The sequence below is a fragment of the Odontesthes bonariensis genome, chromosome 16 (genome assembly GCF_027942865.1).
Source record: "Odontesthes bonariensis isolate fOdoBon6 chromosome 16, fOdoBon6.hap1, whole genome shotgun sequence".
Lineage (NCBI taxonomy): Eukaryota > Metazoa > Chordata > Actinopteri > Atheriniformes > Atherinopsidae > Odontesthes > Odontesthes bonariensis.
Window position 1 is genome coordinate 14,421,491 of NC_134521.1, and position 20,839 is coordinate 14,442,329.

The 20,839-nt window shown below is 38.6% G+C and overlaps 1 protein-coding gene across 3 annotated transcripts in view; it reads left to right on the forward strand.

The window, feature by feature from the left end:
* Window positions 1–20,839, forward strand: part of gabra3 (gamma-aminobutyric acid type A receptor subunit alpha3) — a 125,175-nt gene that overhangs the window by 77,665 nt on the left and 26,671 nt on the right. For all 3 annotated transcript variants that reach the window (XM_075486321.1, XM_075486323.1, XM_075486322.1), the window contains exons 3-4: window positions 1,732–1,853; window positions 10,504–10,571. In XM_075486321.1, the coding sequence (XP_075342436.1) occupies window positions 1,732–1,853; window positions 10,504–10,571 (190 nt within the window). The remainder of the gene's footprint in view (window positions 1–1,731; window positions 1,854–10,503; window positions 10,572–20,839) is intronic.

The following is a 20,839-nucleotide window of genomic DNA, read 5'->3' on the forward strand; positions in this document are numbered from 1 at the left end:
TATAAATACTGAGCAGTCTGCGAGTCAGTCATTGAGACACAGACTGGCTAACATGTGTGCCTCATTTCCAGTGAATTCCTCATTCGTATGCATTTGTGTGAATGGTGGACTGGGAACAAAAGACTGAATAAAGAAGTCAAGTCAAGTCAAATGTATTTGTAGCACATTTCATGTACAAAACAATTCATAGAAGATAAATTACTGAACTGAGTGGATATGAACACGAACATGGATATTACAACAACATGACAACCATATAGACTTTGATTTCAAAACAGTTTATCACAAGATCATCATAAATAATCCAATAATAAGCCAAAAAAATCTAATAACCATCAATGTATGTGCTAAATGTGGAAAAACTTTCTTGATTCATGGATGAATATTTAATCCATCTGAATTCCCTGCTATCACAATTAAGCAACAAGATATACAACAAAAAGTTTCTCAGTAGTTCTTGGACAGAATAAAGTCTCAGTAGTTACTTAGTGCACACCTTTAACTTGTGTTTTAGGGCCTCACAAGTATTTATAGTGAGTTTATTGTGCACCACGAGAACCGTTATAATACAGTAATCAATGAAACTAGATTTTTTTCAATACCCACCTTTGTCCTAACATTTGCCACTTAGAGACAAATCCATGAGCCCAGGTGCTTCAAACTTAAGTCTTTTATAGTCAGAGCAGACATTTCTATCACTTTGAAGATCACAAATTCATAATAATTAATTAACTCCACATGAGTCGTAAAAGTAGTAACTTTCAACCAGTGAGTGTTTCATTGGATATGGTTGTAGCTCACATGTAAACTTACATTGAATTGATCTTGGACAGAAGCTATAGAAAGCTCTCGTAACAGAAAAGACAGATGTGTGGGATTTCCTGAGTTTATGATTTCCCTCAACCACGTTCAAGAAAAAAATCAGAATACAATTCAAGCACAAACTTCCTTTTAGCTCCTTCCTTAGAGTGATGTGAGGCTGGGTCAGCCATAGCACAAGAGCGCACGGAATAGTGGTTGACGAGGATTACTTGGATATTACAGGTCAGCTCCTGTGGGCATTTTAGTTTAATTAAAGATGGTGCCCATTAACTCAGGATTGCTCGCCTATATAATAGAGGCCTTTTCATCTCACCTCAGTATTGTTCGGCAGGAGATTTTGGTCCATGTAAATTAATAAGAGAGGCTGATAGCATATGAGGAACTCTCAAACAAAACACTGAAGAGGATTTGCAATTTAAAAATCTCTTTGTTAGCATAATTTTGTAAATATGGAGATACCAGACTGTTAAAACAGTAAAACAAAACAAACACAATTGAGGGAATTTATTCAAATATTGATTGAAGCCTGAGGCAGATCGCTGATGTTCTTAGTGAGAGATTTATCAAACATGCTGCGGAAACTTGACCTAATACCCCCAACAGACACTGATCAAAATGGACAAAATTCTACCCACAATTATTCAACATTCCTAAATAATTACATCTCAGTAGTTTGTATGAAGTTGTTAAATCATTAACGTATTGATTTCTGTGGCCTCAAAATACCAACTTGTACTGACAGAATATAGATTAGCTGCTCTCAGGCTGAAACAAACAGACTTTCCCACCATTGTATACTCAAGTCAGTCTTACTGCTTCTCAAATGAAACAACATGTCAGCATTTTTCTTGCAGATAGAATTGTTTCCGTTTCTTGACTCCACGTTTGTCTTTCCATCTCTACCTGCAGGGCAGTAGTTGGACACAGAGAGCCTATGCCTGATGATAGCAAAGACAATATCACCATTTTCACCCGAATCCTGGACAGGCTGTTGGATGGATATGACAACAGGCTACGTCCTGGACTGGGAGGTAAGCAACAGTATATGTTAGATAAATCACAGACACCTACACAGAAAAAGTTTACAACCAAGGTTTTCACTGCATCATACTGCTCACTGCACCATCGGTCTTGTGAAAACAAGCATTCATGCGTATGAGGCATCATAAGGTGTCATATATATTTATGTCCCTTTATCCATGATGCCAGAAAACATTAATGTTTATGTTATACTCCTGTAAACAATATGAACATATAAAAGTGAAGTAAATGCAAATGTACTGTGCAAGTCTAGCATTCAAATAGATGTTGTATTTTTAAATGGCTAAATAGAGACATATTTCAAACTTTTAGTTTTACAATAAAATGAAGCTTTAGTTAAAGTAGCAAGAATGTATCTGATTTTCAGAGTTAGGGACAAGTGAATGCATGCGCTATGAGAAGAACAGGAAGTAACAATGTGCTGGCAAGTAAATTTGGCTTTCCTGTCAACACAGTCAGCAGCTTAACACTTGACAAAGCTTATGAAGGTTATCAGGTTATAGAGGTTTAAAGTCTCCTACTTTAAATTGCTTCTGATCCTACATCAAATGTATGAACATGTGCAGTTCAAACAGGACTCTTAATGGTCAATATGTTGAGCTCTTATCAATGGAAGTTAATATGTTTTAACCCTAAAACATAGATCAAGTAGTAAACTGTAGAATATGTCCCTAAGAAATTTAGATGCATTGTAAGTGTTGTTAAATAGCCAACAATGAATACATTTTGGTTCTAAAACTTGGAGTGGAAAATTTTATCAAAAGAGTTTCAATGTTCACAGCATTTTACATGTTGAACTGTATATGTACATCCAACATATTGTACAGTTTATAGATTTTAGAAGAGGGATTATGTTTTCCTTTTACTTCTCTTGGTGCTGCTTAATCTTTATTTTGTTTATTTATCTATTTGTTGTTTTAGTTGTAGTGTTTGGCACTGATAAAAATAAAAAGTCATTAACTGCTGCTAGTAGCTACTAGGCATGGTTGTACTGATGGTAGACCAGCATGGATCCTAATGGAGTCAGGTGTCTTTGTGCACCCCTGGTCTGGAAATGTACCTTCCCCTGAGTGAAAGTCTTCAATCCTGTCCAAATGGCAAATAAACATATATGTCAGTGGGAATCCAACTGATTGTGACCATTTTTCCCAAATATTAGTCCCTCCAAGGACAACATACCACATAACTGCAGGCTCAACCACATGCTCAAGCAGGCTTTACTATTTCTCAGCCAGCCAACTGGAATGTCCATTTCTGCTCTGTTGCTTGTTGCTGGAGCCACGAGCATGCCCACCAGACTGTGTGGCGGATAACCTAGAGTCAGGGCCAGCAACCAGAAGGACAAACTGAACACAGACCTTTAATGTCATATTCCACATCTGTTCACATCTCTAAGGACATGGAAATGATGACCCATGACGCTCATTGACTGGATATGAAGAAACCAAACAGGTGTTTCCGTCTTTTGCACCTTGATTTTTCCAATTTTTTCCCCCTTCTTTTAAGAAATGACTGAGCCAGTCATAACAGCTGCAAATATAGCTAACACTGTTTTACTTCTTTGCTGTCTTACGGTTTACTTAAAGGTCAGCAGTGTCATTTTCTGAGAGGCTAACCATATGGTTTCATGCCCCATGCGGTGTCATTATCTGCTTGAATATATGTACTAACATGTGTTAAAAGGCAGATGTCATTATACTTTTTAAAGGCTTAAACTGCATAAAATTTCCATCTTTTAAGCTTGATTTATGTTAATTTGGCAGAAAGGTGGTCACGTTCAAAATCCTTTATTGAAACTAAATTAATTTACTTCTTTATTCATTAAAAATGTAAGGACCCTTTTTTAAGAGAACAACTCACACACACTCTGTGTTATAGCTATAATGCAAGAGACACCCAAAATATTGTACTCTTGCTCAAATGCAAGATGTGGTCTTTTTTCAAGTTAACGAGCAACATTTCATTATCATTGTGAGCTGTAGAATAGTATCAAATCAATCTTCAGCTGTTTGTCAAAATGAGCAAGCCATTGCTTATTACTCTATAAGAGTTGTTTATCTAAGAGGATCATAGTCTGCTAATGCTTTTGATTAGCCAGATCTGGAGTCTGTTGTTCAGCTCCATGCTTCAGCAGTCCCACTAAGAAACAGTCCTGTGGAACAGCTCCAGAGAGGGGACTGGACAGAAACTGGAAAATGCTATTTCATTTTATTTTTAGCAACATGTATTAGCTCTGGTCCATTCTCTGGTGGTTCGTTGTAAACATAAAAAAGGGTAGTTCATTCTATTTCTCTGCCTCTATCTGCCATGCAAACTGCTGACTTTGTGTTGTGATAATCGCATATTTGCGAGAGCCATTTGTGTCACAGGAGTGATTAATGTGGAAGTGGATGTCTTCCCTCAGTGGAGCCCTTTGCCAAAGGATTAGAGACTTCACCTGTGGGTGGTCGCTTAGATCTAGGACACAGTTAGAGCTGAGGATCCATTCGCTTTTGGAGAAAAGCCTCATCTATCTCTCGTAGTTGCTCCACTGGGAGCAGCAGTTTGTCTCACCAGTGGTCCAAGAGCTGCTTTACACAATTGCCCTAGAGGAGTCGATCAAGCCCACACCGAAGAGGGGATAGTTTTCCCTACTTTGTTTTTATGCCCTTTTTTTTGCAACATCAGAATCATTTATGCAGTGTTCAGAAACAGTCTCTATCACGTAGTGAATATCATATTTAAAAGTCCTGATTAACTCGATTACTGAGCAATTGGATCATTGTTATATTAAGAAGAATCATCTATGAATAATTATGACAGGTTAAAAGCAATTATAGAGCTTGTATTGCAAGATGTGCAATGGTACATATAATTAAAACTAAACCAAGTACATTGGCTCTTGGAATATACAGAGCAGAAAAGCCTGGTAAACAGTTATGCTAGATTCACACTACAATAGACATCATTTTGATTAATGTGATCATCATGTGTGCATTTGTGTATGGTAATAGGCATGTTGTGCAATGGCTGCAACATGTGCTTTTTATTTGAACAAGAACTAGTCCCTTTGCGACTGTTCAATGTTTTTGGGGCAAACTAACTGAAATAAATTTGGATCATAAGGGACATCTTCTCTCCAAAGGTTCAGACTTGGTTCTGGTCCAAAGCAGATTTTATGGACAAAAGTAGCCTAAGCCAAACAAATGGTTGTTTTACTCAACAACATCTTTCAAAAGCATCCTTGAAGTTGCTTACAGCAATATTTTGCCTGAATTTGAGGTCAGAGTAAAAACACTCCTGGGCCAAGTCCTTGGGAATCTTATTATTGATGCTTAGTAGCTCTGCTATACATTTTGGAAAATGTCTAATATTATCATTCCAGCATTAAAGGAAGTGGATTGAGCACTATTTTGTACAAAACAGATTGAATACATGTATAGAATGAAACAGGAAAATATATCTGATTTATTATTTGAGAATTATGCTCCAAATTTCCATATCTGTGGCAAAAATGCTATACGGTATGAACCTTTATGGTTAGCTGATATCTGAAATCTGTTCATTCATTTCATTCTGTCCTTTACATGAATCTTAAGATCAAGTTTTATCATTTTAAACAGGTCTCGTTTTACCACTAAAATGAGTTAATAATACCTCTACTTTCACAACCACATCCTAAAAAAAATTCAATACAGTAAATAAGGTTATTTATGTCTTCAAACCTTTATTCATGGCTTCAAACATGTCTGTACATCTGATTCATTACTATTATTCAGCGTTTGGGTCTAAAGCTGGGCTGCAACTCATTCTTTTAAAATAAAGCCTAAGAATTATTATTATCTCCCATATAGGCAAGGCAAGGCATCTTTATTTATATAGCTCATTTCATACCACAGGCAACTCAACGTGCTTTACATAAAGACAAGGCATTTAAAAGATAAAAATTAAAACACAGTTAAAAGCAATCAAAGAAGAGGGGAAAATAAAAATATAAAAAATAATCATTCATTCATTCATTTAAAAGTGAAGAGTGCAGATAAAATACTTTCAGGTGTCATGTGCACAGCTAAATAGAACTGTTTTCAGCCTGGATTTAAACATTGTCAGAGTTGAGGCCTGTCTCACATCTTCTGGAAGACTGTTCCAGATATTAGGGGCATAAAACTGAAACGCAGCCTCACCTTGTTTGGTCCTGACTCTGGGCACCAGCAGGAGACCCCTCCCTGAGGTTCTCAGAGCCAGGGCCGTAACCAGGATTTTTCAAATACCGAGGTCAAATATTGCGATAATTCTTATTTGACAAAAAAAACATCCTAATATGGTGACTTTTTAAAATACAGTTTGGAAACGTGAATAAACAGAGGTAAATCACAAGCCCATCAAGGAGGTGAATATGTAGGTGAACAAGTATATTATAACAATGTGATCACAAAAGTAGAGTATTTGAGTGAGTGAGTGAGACTCAGTTCTTCCCCTTTCTTCCTCTACTGACTCTCTCTCTTCAACTCTCTCATTCTCATCCTCTACTGTGTCATCTGTTTTAAAATATCATCATCAGCATCACCATTAATATTATTGTTATTATTAATATTACATTATTATTATTATTACTATTGTCACCATCATCACCATGCATGTGCATGACCCACTAAAAGGTCAGATGAATGAGTTGGGTTATTGGTCTAACCGATGTGCAAAATTTTAGACACCATTTGCAATAAAATTCAAATGGTTCATTAGGAAAAATGCAATCATTTTACCTAAGTAACTGGTTGAATCCACCCACTAAATTAACATCGTAGAATGTGCCAAACAGACCACAAGATGTTGGCTGTATTTTAGATGTATATTCTCAATTCAATCCATTCACTCAACACAGAGAAGACATAGGTATCATGCTGGGCCTGACAACTAGCTAAATGCTGGTAAAACTTGGCTTCATAATGCACCATGAGCAGCACAACTAACCTCAAGATTGTGTCATGTGAGAGAGTACACGGGGTATTTCATTCTGTTATTTTGCCCCGTGTGCATCATAAATTGTTTTAAGTAAAATGAAAAATATAAGTTTCTGACCCAGTTTCTATTAGTCTGCTTTATTTACATGTAGGAAGCCATATAGCACTGAACAAAACTGTAGCTAGTGAGGCTGAATGACCACTAGCCACAGTTGGCACAAAACTGTCAAGCCCTGATTAAAAAAAAAAAAGGTTAGCTTAACAGCCCAAGCCGTGTCATGATTCCCAATAATTTCATTACAGGTCGCTACTTTTTTTTTTTGGAAAATCGAATTGAGAGAGAGATTTGTGTGCAGTGTGTTTGTGCCGACTGGAAAACGAAATCCTAACCAAGGGGCTTTGTGACTGTTGCTTGAAATGCTGAGGACAACGATAGCATCCTCCTATTCCTAGCCGCGGTTTGAACGCATATGAACATTATGAACTGTCACTCATTCTCACTGGCGATTGGCGAAATGAACTCACCTCCTTCTCTCTTTCTTTTCCCCTGGCCAGTTGGCCTTCCAAAGCTGAGTTTAGTTTGTTTAGTAGATTTCTTCATCTTGCTTCCATAGCTGACTTTCGCGTCGAAGCTGCGTAATATGATAAACATGTTTCCAATGTCGGGTGGCGTAAAAAAAAAAAAAAAAAAAAAAGTCGGGGGGACGTTTTTCCGCTCAGTTTTAAAATATAACGTGATAATAAAGGGATTATGTGGACTTTAATTTGAGAAAAACAAATGAGAATGCATGCTGATCTTTCCACCAATCAAAGTCAGAACGACCATTTCATGTTATATTAATTTGACATTTCTCTGAATTAAAAAAAAAAATAAAAATTTTTAAAAAAGACACCGGGGAAAATACCGAGGTCATGACCTGTGTGTCCTCAATGCTGGTTACGGCACTGCTCAGAGCCCGAGTTGGTTCATATGGCTCTAACATGTCAGAGATGTACTTTGGCGCTTGACCATGAAGAGACTTGTACACAAACAGAGCTGTTTTAAAGTCTATTCTCTGAGCGACAGGAAGCCAGTGCAGAGACCTGAGCACTGGAGTAATATGGTCGTATTTCCTGGTTCTAGTCAGGACTCGAGCAGCAGCGTTCTGGATGTACTGCAGCTGTCTTACAGCCCGTTTAGAGCCCAGTGAGCAGGCCGTTACAGTAGTCTAACCTGCTGGAGACAAACGCATGGATCAGTCTCTCTAAGTCTGGTTTAGACACTATTCCTTTGATTCTGGCAATGTTTATTAGATGGTAAAAAACTGCTGATGTTACTGATTTAATGTGGCTGTTAAAGTTCAGGTCTGAGTCCAATATTACCCCGAGATTTCTAACTTGATTATTAGGTTTAAGAGAGAGAGTCGATGACTGATAACACTTTCTCTTTGTTTCTGTGGGCCACAGACAATGATTTCAGTTTTGTCTGAGTTTAGCTGGAGGAAATTGTTTTGCATCCACACACTGATCTGTTCGATGCAGTGACACAATGTATCTACAGGCCCGTGTTCTCCTGCCGTCAGTGACACGTACATCTGAGTGTCATCTGCATAGTTGTGGTAGGACACATTATAGCTGCGTATTAGCTGGCCTAATGGAAGCATGTACAGATTGAACAGCAGGGGTCCCAGGATTGACCCCTGGGGAACCCCACAGGTCATAGCCATTTGGTCTGAGACACAGTTACCAATTTCAACAAAATATTTCCTGTCCTCCAGATAGGACTTGAACCAGTTTAAAGCACGACCAGAGATTCCCACCCAGTCTTCTAACCTTCTAACCATAAGATTGCATGGTCAACTGTGTCAAAGGCAGCACTCAGGTCCAACAGAACTAAGACTGTGACTTTACTTGCATCTGTGTTCAGGCAGATGTCATTTGTCACCTTGATCAGAGCTGTCTCAGTGCTGTGGTGGGGCCTAAAGCCTGATTGGAAAGTATCAAAAGCATTGTTAGACAGGAGAAAGTCACTAAACTGTTGGTATACAACTTTTTCTAGGACTTTGCCTAAGAATGGCAGGTTTGTTATGGGCCGGTAGTTGTTCAGGACTGTGGCATCAAGATTGCTCTTCTTTAGAAGGGGCTTAATGACAGCGGTTTTTAAGGCCTTTGGAAATGTTCCAGTCTGGAGTGAGGTGTTGACTAGATGAGCGAGTTGTGGTAACAAACTGCTCAGCACAGACTTTAGGAATTTAGTGGGCAACTCGTCAAGGCAGCACGTTGATGAACTCAGACTGCAGATGATCTCTGCTCAGATGATATAGAAGTTACTCAACCGATAACAAGATGTTAAGACAATGTGGCTATGAACCATATAAAAGCATTAAACTGTTCTCTTTTTTTAATAAATTGGGTTGAATGTAATCACTTTATGTCATATTTGAATAAGAGGTCCATCTCATATCATGCTGTCACTTATTATCTACAAATACCTGTAAACCTGCCACTGTAGGTTCAGTGGGCACACACCCTAAGAAACGCGGCACAACTTAACCTTGCATATACATTGGCATTACAATTTTCTGAAATATCAGTACACCCCGGGATCAGCTGACAGACAAAGATCAATCCATGAGACAAAGGGAATAATTGTCAAGGTAACTTCTAAGCACCTAAAGGTATCTCTTTAGGTTAGGTCAGAGTCCACCAAACGTCAAAAGTATACATCAGTAGTCAAAGGGGCTGCTGTAGCACAGAAGGAAGAGTGGTCACCTGTAAGACCGTATAAACTTAGAAGTGCTGTTTAAGTGTGTGTGTTAGTGTGTGTCTATGTGAAGCACTTTGAGTGGTCAACAAGACTAGAAAAGCTAAATAGAAATGCTGTCCATTTACCGTTCCCATGCCACTGCTAAAAGAAGAAGGCTACTGCCCTTGGAAAAGGAATGCTGCTGTCCTTGTGCACTTTGCTGAAAATCATGTGGAAAAACCAGAAGGCTGTGGAAGATGAGACCAAAATAGAACCTGGTTTAAATGAGGGGATTTATATTTGGAAACAGAAAAGCATTGCATTCCAGCATGAGAAACTTAACCCATCTGTAAAACACGATGAAGCTCACAGGCCGTGCCTGTTTTGCCATAAATGGGCCAAAATAACTTGTTTTCGTAGATGAAACAATGCATTCAGAATTATAGTAACTAATTCCAGGTAAACATCAGACATCTGTCCTTGACTGGATTCTCAAAATTAAGTGGGTCATGCAAAAAGAGAAACCCGAACAAATGAGTCGTTCTACCAAAGAATGGCCAAAGAAGATCATTTGGGATGGCCATGTCCTGACATTAAACCTATAAAGAAGGCAGGGATGGGAGCGCCATCTTGTAAGGATTGTTTTCCTTTTACCTCTGCTTACTACCATTATTTAGATTTAGTATTGTTGGAGAAGTGGAGAGGGAGTTACACTGCTGAATGCAAGATCTGATCATTAACAAGGCGTTTTTGCACCATAATCTGAACCCCCTCAAAATGAGTAACTCTTTATTTTGGCCAGTTGATTGAAGAAAACAAATTATAAAAGATGTTGAAAAAAGTGTTTATTTAATGGAGTCACCTGCAGAGGGGCTTTGATGAGTCACTGTACTGGCAATGAAGTTGTGTTCTGATCTTGAAACTTCATAAAAACATGTTGTTTTTTTTGTTTTTTTTGTCCTCGTCTGTTTACAGAGAGTGTGACAGAAGTCAGGACAAACATCTACGTGACAAGTTTTGGGCCTGTGTCTGACACCGACATGGTGGGTATCCTTCTCTTTTATCTTTATCTTTACTGGCAGGAAAATTGTCCACCTATAACTCTGTATTACATCAACCAAAGCATTTTGTATCAAGTTATTCAGAGTCAAAGTGCTTTCCTGTTGCTGAAGCTTTGCTACACCAGCTGCAGCTGTTACAAATTTTCAACACTACCATGTAAGGATGTGGAAACTTTGACAACATAAGGTTTACAAAAAGTTTAAACAACAATTGTTTCCACTTGAGAGCAATATTTCTCAGCTTTTGACTTTCTTTGACAGATCATCCATCTCAAAAACACAACAGCTTAACATAACCGTGTGTACTTCTGCAGTAGTTTTCCAAAACCTTTTAAATTTATTGTACCTTTCCGTCTTCCTCTAACAAAGAAATATGTTCAGGTTTTTTTGCCAGAATTCTCTCATGGCATATTTTTCAACCACATCACATTTAGTGGAAAAACTTTAAAACACATTTTTCACTACCTGCTCCACATCAATTGTAAGAGAACCTGCTCACATTTGGTACTAGTGTGTATCCTGGAGCGGACAGTTTCAAATATTAGTTCTGCCACCTCACATTCAGATGCCTCCTGAGGGACCTTTTGTGATAAGGTCTCAATAACCCACTCTGTATAGTAAACTCAGCTGACCAATACTAACAATGCATGATCAAATACAACTGGTGACCTGAGCTGTATCCTTCAGACATTAAAACAGTTCAGATTCTGCTAAGTCACATTTATTTGAGAACTATTTACAAGCATTTTAATAAGAGCAGTTGTGTAATAGACTCGATATGAGAAAATGAACATAAAATACATATTTTTTGTAAGACACACACTCAAACTTATAACATCTTGAATTCCAACAACATACAGACGGGCTGTCAACTGCCTTCTGCACACCTTGGTCTTAGCACAAGGGTTGTACATCAGTTAGCTCACTGGAAAGCTCCATGTTATTTGACTTGTGCTAAGCATTTTAAAATTTGGTTACTACAGCTGGTACAATGAACACTAACAAAGCAAAAATTACACTATTGAGACAACTCGACTATAAAGTCTTTTTGTAGACCACTGATGAACATTTTCTCATCAAAAATGGTCCTGACAATCCAATTCAGTAAAGCTTTTAGCCCCCAAAAGATGTAGAATTTTTATGTGTATTTATTACACAGATTGCTGTTGCATTATCTCAGATTAGCTGGCAGCTGTGCCTTTTCTTTACATTGCTTTTTACTGAATGTATTATTTCTGGAAACCAGCAAAGTGAAAACACATCCTGGTGATAACTCCTCTGCTTGCATTAAGTCAGGTCAGTTAATGGGTCTTCAGTGTGGCCCTGGACACATTTACGTTCAGAGCACAAAACAAATAGATAAATGTGTTCTACACAACATATGAGTGTAGCATGAGCAATTGGATCCAGTTTTGACATCAATCTGTTGTGTATTTAGTGTATGTAGTGCTGTCCACTGGTGATCATATCATCAGGACACATAATAATACTAAATGTTAAGACTAGCTAGTGAAAACAGTGGTGGGTTTAGCAGCTAAAGAGCCAAACATTTCTATGAGAAGTTAGAGAACACAAAAAACATAACTAAAATAAATTAATCTCACATATTATTTTATGATGTAGACACAAACACTAATGGATTTTATCCAAAAAAAAAATGGCTGAAAACACTCAAAATAAGTCTTCATATAGCAAGATAAATCATCAGTGCCCTCAGAACAGAAACCTGTATAAGCCCATCCCTGCCCATCCCTACCTGTGAAGATGAAGTATGTGAAGCACAGTATTCTGGGTTAGCTCTGAGACAATATGTTGGCTCCCCCACTTTATTATAATACTTCATCTTTTTCTTGACATTTCACCTTTGGGGTCCCTCAGAGCTCAGTTCTGGGTCTAGTCTTATTCTTTTTACATGCTCCACTTGGCAAGAGCATGAATAAACCGAAAATGGCACGGGACACAGAAACCTACTTGTGGTAATGTTTGGGAAAGATCTACAGAGAATGAGGTCAGTGCAGTGTATTCTGTCTGTAGACAGAGGCGAAAACAGAAATCTGCTGCATACACACATACCTCTTTGTCTTGTAATCAGTGTCAGTACAATACAGGTCAGGCCAAGGTGTTTTCTGCTCCTGTATGTGATAAAATAAGATTAACATATGAAATGTTTTGCATCTTTATATTGCCTCATAGGTTTCTGATCATCACCAGGGCAAAGCTTAATTTGGCCTCAGGCCGTACTGAGTTTTCTAGCACCAGACTCGAATAAAGACTGCGCAAAAGCTTCAAGGATTTCCTTTTAAGATTTTCCACAGTCTCGTCTCAGAAGATGATGAGGCTTTAGTCCGCAGCGGGCGTCACATCATGGAGCCAACATCAAAAGTCACTCTCTGCATTACACTGCAATATGTATCACTTCACTGTATCATTCAAAAATCTTCTTTGTATGTATCACTGCAAACACATTACAAAGATCTAGATACTCGTTCATGTAGTCATTTGAACTTTGAGCTTTTTGATTTAGTGACAACAGATTTGTGTAACTTAGAGCAACACTTGTGGAGATTCAATGCTGTCTTCCTTCTCTACTCCAATAATTCACTCCTACAAAGGTCATAAAAGTATCCTCACAAAAGGTATAATTTAGTTCCCTTTTTAAAGGATTACATGAATGAAAAGCTGGTCACAGATCAGCACTCTGGACAGCTGCGTCCTTTAATGAGAGGAGAGGATGACAAGACGAGGCTGGTAATTATATAGTACATTGAGCAAATGTGAATGGCAGGCTGCACTAAAAAAGTAGGTCTTGACTGTGACTTAAATAATTAGGTTTGAAATGCAGTTAACAATGGTCTCCAAAACAGTGTGTACTTTCTAAGGGTGAGTGTGTGGGAAGGAGCCTGTGTTTTCTCTCAGAGTTCACAGAATAAAGAGGACTGTCGCACATAGTGAGCAGGGAGGTGGACCCAACTTATTGATACATGTAGGAGAAAATGCAGGGCAAGTTATTTTTGTAGTTGTGCATTTGGGCTTTGAAGACTCATGTTCTGGTACTCGGAGTCGGTAAAAGTATATCTACAGTAAGTCGGGGTCCTGTGTTTGTTTTTCTGGATCATGAGTTTCCAGGCTACCAAGCTGAATGAGTGTGGAATGAGACAGACTTTGAGTACAAAGCACTGCAGTGAACTGTTCTGGGAAACAAAACTGTGGGCCAGTTTTGTAGGTCAGTTGAAATAGAGGAAATGGCAAATCCTCAAGGTATTTGATAAGATGAAGATATATGGCTTCCTTCCTGCATAATACTGATTCAACATACATTTCTGTAGCCGCAGAATGTGCTGAGTGAAAATCGATTTCCAAGGTACTCCCAAGCACATGTGGCATTGATCATATCAACATGATTGTCTATCATGCAGTGCCATTTGAAGGCTCGAAGGTAATGCACATCCAATGGGGAACATATTTCAGGCCAATTACTTTTTCTCTACTACATACATATGAATACATATATTTATATATGTATGTATATATGATTCACAATCTGGTAACAATGAATCTCAGTGAAAATATACTTTGACATTTTTACTGGCCAGTTATACAAGATCAAAGTCATTAGATTCCATCCTCTGGGGAACAGAACTGTCTGTGCCAAATTTGAATGGTATTCCATCCCATAGTCTTTGAGATATTTCATTCTGGCCCAAGGTACTCAACTGACTGACATTGTTATTCCAAGAGTCTTGCTGCTAGCATGGCTAAAAATGAAGCATTTAAATGCTTTGAGAGATGATTAAAGCTGCGATGTTCCTAGACAGAGCACATTCTCTACACTTGGCACGTCATACTTCTATGCTGTGTACATCCAGTGGTCCAATTACCCATCTCTGTAACATCAAATGTCCCAGAAATGTCTACTTCTCGCTCCCCCCCAGAGGCCACTCGTCCAGCCTTCAACCATACTCCAATACGCTAGATATGCCTTAGTGTTTCTTATCACAACAGGAGAGAAGCTAACTGCTTATGTTATACTCAAATACTGGGCCAGTTACAAGGGTTGTTGTTCAGAGCTGTGTCTGACCACAGAAAATGTCTGTAGATTTTCACATCAAGACTCAGAATGTAGGTTATGAATTTGATGTTGATCTCTGGTAAGTGGGTGGACGTGTTTATCTACCTTAAGTCTTTCATTTCCGTCTTTCTTCTTCCCTCTCAGTGAGTCTGCGGACTCACATCTCATTCGCATGCATGCAGTGTTGCGGCACATGTACCTGTTTCATGGTGGGATTTGACAGGCCGGTGCTGATGGGAAGCAATTCAGGTTGTCACATGTTCTGGGCTGAAACTTGTTTTGACAAGACGTCAGTAATGGCCTGATCTTCCTAGGATTTCACATTTTCTGTGAGTAAACACCTCTGAGATATGAAATTTTCATCCCACAGCTGCATGCTTAAAATTCAGAAAATTGATTGGTTCAAGGTCTTTACAAAGAAGATGGATGTTTGTGCTACTAAAATTTGAGGGTGAACTCCTGGATTCAATATCAATCATGTTGTCCTTGTTCACAGACCTGCAAGCCCAATTAAGTCCCCTTTTCATACAGCACACATAGAATTAAAATCTGCCCTCCCAGCACCTTTCAGGAAAAACTATGCTCTTGAAATAGGGCTTAATTTATTTATTTTTTTCCCCACTCACGATACAGGTCAATGTTTTCCCCCAGCGTCACAATATGATTCATGTGCAGGGCAGAAACAACCTGAAAGCAGCAGGTACAGAGCTTTTTGTGTTCCAACCCCCTGTGTTTTTGAAAAAATGTATGCCAGTTATAAGAGGATTTGAAAACTTCAGTAAACTAAGTCAGTGCGCTCAGTGGTATCTTTGAAGTCTAAGCTGAATGATAAATCTCACCTTTGTTTTGGACAGATTCTCCTGCTCTCATGGGATACCCAGCGGTCTTTTATTGCACCTTTTAAAGAAGCTTTTTGTAGGCTTTAGAGACATCAAGTGTCAAAGTTTCCAATTGCAACCAACCAAATACCCCCGCCTCACCCTCATATTGCCAGAAATGTAAGGAAAACTTCAAGGGTTGGTTGCTTTTCCCATTTGAACCAGTGCAGTTTCCTGAAATGCTGTACTTTCTCACTTTACCCTCCTCTGTAATCTTTTTCTTGACCCAAAGTCCAAACGTCTAATAAAGTTTGAAAACTCACAATATTTTTTTTTGTCTTAAAAGAGTATGAAAGTAATGACACATGAAAATGACTGAAGTAACATGAGACTACAAATGAAGAAAAATTGTACATAGAAATACAATAGAAACTTTTTAAACTTCCTTCGTGGTTATTTTGTGTAGAGAGTCTCACTCTTTATCTTAGTTTCTAATAATAATGGCTTTACTAATGCTCACCCAGATATACTGTCAGCTACGGAGATTTGGCATCCATAGATTCCATGAAGATGAGCAGTCAGTTAGACATATGTCGACTGCCTAATGTTAATTGCCCGTTAATAGTATAGAATTTGGTAGCATAACAAAGGAAAAATGTGGAAAATTGAAAAAAAAAACACTGAAGAGTGTTTATGCACTCACAACACAGCATGGTGAACCTAACAATGATATAAAATGCTTCTATTCACATAATTCTTATATGACATTTCTATGGGATAGAAATGTTATATTTATGTTTAAGGATTTTGTTTGTTTTAAACCAAACTTTCACTTTCAGACATAATCTCACAATATTCTGCTGTAAGCCACAAGAAATGTATGCTCTGCTAATTTTCATTGACAAGTTTACACCTACTTTAGCGGAAGCACTAGCCTGGCTGACGCGTCCACATCTCGATGAGATGGTGGTCTGGGAACTAGGTGTGCATTTTCTCGTATTTGAGGCGTGGTTTACGAATGCCTAGAGCCGTTTATTGGGCGCTACGAATGTCTATCAAATGGCGTCTGGTTCTTCCCATGCTGCTTTGCGAGCGATTCATAGACAATTGTATCACTTATACCAGATGACGTATGTAGAGCGACAGAAATTCGAACAGGAAGAAGGCAATGAAATCTTTCAATGCCAAACGTTGCTCTTTTTTAAAAGTAAACTTGCGTTCTAAGCTACTTAAAACACTTTCTAAGGCTGCATCGAACGGTAACGTTGTGTCCGCTGCCATGTTGGATTAACACTCTACAAGCTTCGGTGTCGCGCATAGACGTCGTCATCGTCTTGCTGCAAACCCCCCCCCGTTCTGTGATTGGTTCCCTAACTCAGGCAAAAATAAGGGCGGTGGTTTCCAGGCTGCCTTTGCAGTGTGAATGAAATCGCGCGCAAAGCAGCATGGGGATTCCCAGGCTACGGAAGCACGGCTGATGAAACCAACACGACAATGAACATGAAGCCATATTACACAGACTAACTGCATTCAGCCCGCTGACGATGGCAGAGATGGAAGGGTTAGTTTTTAAATATGGTTTTGTTGTTCATCCAATTGAGACGAGCACTTGCAGATCAGTTTATACTCAAACAGGTGTGTAACATCTGACTTGGCTTCTCAAAGAGACACACCCATTCGCCCATACTGATAACTTTGATCACTTCTCTCCGACAAAAAGACACCATTTTTTCTTTGTCAAAATACGGATTCGAATCCCTTTGAAAGCCGACGATGATTACCGCAGCTGAGACTGGCTCCTGCTGAAGAAACAGAGCCGCTACAGCCGAGTGGCGATCGCACTGAAAGAAGACAAAAGCGTGACATTATCTTTATTCCGGATAAGCATCTCATCTGAATATCCTGGCCCAACTAAGATGAGCATTTATCTACTTGTGCCCTTCATAACCACACAAGCGTGAAGTGGGATTTTCTCTCCTCACAAAAACAAAGAAACCGCAGGAATCAACTGAATGGTATGCCTAATATATGTTTTGATTATGTTTTTTTTTCTTTTTTTACCTCATTATTTAACACAATAGACTAAAAAGGAAAACAAGGTTAACCATCAGATTAGCCAGGTAAATGGCACCCAGTGCTTAATGAGATTTATCAAGTGGAAATTTGTTGCACTTAATCAGTTAATTGGAGACTTGTTGACTTGATTGATTCATATTTAATAACTGACGCATTTAAAATAATCCCTCTTGTTCTGATTACGGGCATTTTTAAAAAAAAAACGTACTCAAGAAGAAGCATGTTTTTGATTGCAGTGAATGCTCACACTCCTCCAATAATCGTACATTTTAATTTTCAAACCCAGTTTGAAATGCTACCATGGAATCTTTCAAAGGGAAAAAAGAAGGCTGGATCTCACTGATTATTTTTGTAGCTTTTAATGGTGGAAAGAAACTAGCGTTTCAACACTGCTGCGTAAAGAAAGGCAGGCAGTAACAGTCATCCTGAAAAAGGTGTGAATTATCCAACTCTGTTACAAGCCTATTGGACAGTCATTATATGGGTGGAACTTGGAACAATAAGCATCTAAATACAGAACTCTATCAGACTCAGTTATCCTTCAGAGTTGCAAAGATAGATGCAAAAAAATCCAAAAAGTCACATATCATTAGGACACGACCGACCATTAAGATCAACGACATCAACAAAAAATATACAACAAAGTGCAACATCCAACCTTTCTCAGACGAGCACAATACAATCATATTACTTTAAGCTTTAAAGATGAAAAAATAATTCTTCATTTAAGCCAAAGGCCTCTGCAGTATTGAAAGTATGAATCCAAAATGCCTGACTGTGAAGCAGTGAGTTGATGATGCACCACCTGGAGGAGGTTGAGATTTTTGTCTGTTCTCCAGAACTTCAATTATGCTGCAGAGCTGTGATAAGCCTGTATATAATGTCGGGTCAGTGCATATCGCTACTGCCTGTCCCATAGACTTGTAACTGGGTTTGTTTTCCTCCAGCTGAGACGCTTTTGATTCAGTTGCATAAAGGTGGAAGATTCATGATGAATCCTGTTATTAGTTACAAAGGAATCTGTATTACAGAAGATGGAAGAAAAATAAGACACTGTTACAGTAGTGCCACCCAATTATGTTTCTTTTGTCACATTTGTGCTCAATAATTTAATCATGGCTCTTATTCCCAAGGAGATGTCATGTGTTTTGATTATGTATTTGTTCAATTAAATGTTTCTGTGAGCAGTGCGGCACAGTGAAATTCTAAACATGCGTGGATTGTATAGCTGCAGGAGCCTGTGAACTCTGGAGATAATTGGAGTTGCTATGGGATTCACAGCTCATTGCAAGTCTCACACAGGTTAGACTCCCAGCAGGGAAACATGACTGGCACTCAAGAAGCAAAGCAAGAGAGGATAATTCAGTATCAGGGAGTGAGGAGGAGTTGTAATTAAAACATTGATCAAGTCTCTGACTGATGATTGCAATACCCAGGGAGTGAAATCCAGCAGAGTCATGCCCAGCAGATATGCTCCCCTCAGGAGGGAATCTGTATCATTACCACACAATCAAATCCCATTGTTACATCTAGCGTGCTGTCTACAGTCAAAAACAAGACATCACATATCATACATACGTATCATTACTGTGCAATACATTTGGTAAACAGCTTCTTTGCTCAACAAAATGCCATTTGTAAAGGACATAAATCAAACCTGTCAAGTCAGTCAGCTGACCCAAATAGATAAAATTAAAGTCCCGCTCCAGCAGTTCCTAATGTGCACAGTTCCTAGCTCCTAATAGCTTATCCTTTCTCCTAAAAAGATCGTTTCATTTTAAGTTTTAGCCAAGAAAAAGCCTCCCATGGGGTTGATATTGCATGGGGTGTGACTCTCCAACTTCTTCCTAATTCAGTGAATCTATGAATATGCATATTTGCCCCTCAGCCACCTCTTAAAGACTTTTTGAGTCATGCTCCATAGACCCTGTGTGTTTACCCAAAGAAACTGTGGACACAGCGTAGAAATACAGCCGGGCAGGGCTCCTGGGGGCTTTGCTCAAAGCTTTTTTCCTGGCACAATGAATTGTAAATGATAGTACATATTGGATGTAAAATGAACTTACCAAATGTTACCAAAATGCTTTCTCACACTTATGGTGTCATCCAGATGAGACTGTCGGTTTTTATTGTAAGGTTAGTAGTTTAGTGGCATTTTTTGGGGTCAAATTTGTGGGAAGAGTCACTTCCTACTTCTCTTAAGGGAAAGGACAGGCCTGCCTTGCCTGAACACGATCAGCCAGAACTGGCGGTAGCAGTAAGACAACCTCAGCCAGCGGAGGGGAGTCTGCACTGGCATTTTTCGATTTAAAAAACATGAAAAGATATTTACTTATTGGACATGCCTACTCGTACTCACAGTAAATCCCAGATAAACAGTTGAAATGGGCCAAATTTGGGCCAAATATTTTTGTTTTCCTATTTTATGGGAAGTTACAATCTCTTCAAATAACTTGATCCACTGCTGCTGTCGTTCAGCATCTTTGGATAAGACATGAAGGCTTACAGAATCTGATTTCATGGTATCACAGTCATGAACAACATGCCACAGTTGCCATTTTAGAGACCAGAAAAAAAAAAACACTGACTTGCTTCTCCATCTTGCATGTGCTAGTTTCTCCTAAAGGCTCCCCCATCAAGTAGTCAGGATTGGTTACCATGGCTCATCCACATCATCTACGTAGAGTGTTCGGGCTGTCTGACATCACCTTTCTAAGTCTAAGGGTAGTGTTCTGCAGATTTAAATCCTATATCCTCAGCCATAGTGTTGATGGCTGATTTTGCTTGTGATATGTCCTGTAACATATGGGAACAAAACACCTTGTGAACACGTTAACCAGGTAAAAATATTTATTTTTAGCAGAGGGGGACTTAAAGTTGTAGCCAGTATCAGTTTACAATAATTTACCATTTGGAATGAATCCAAAACACTTTGTACTTTTTCTAAAATCTATTTTTATAAAGTAAAGATTTGAAGTGTGTTTTTGGATAAAACTGACTCTCAGATCAGATGACTGCAGATATAACATCCACATGTGCTGAGAATGACTAAATTAAAACTAAAATGTGAGGACATTATTAAAACGTGATGTGAAAGCAAAACGTTTCGAAATGAATTAACTCTTTAATTAGAGATAAAAGGCAACATTAATATTACATCAGATATTAGACACAACCTTCCTCCCATTATTGAGGAATCAGCCACGGTCGTTTCTCTTTTTTTTCCAGCAAGACTAATTTTACCAAAGTCTACTCTACATCCTACCTTAACTGCCACCTTATCATCC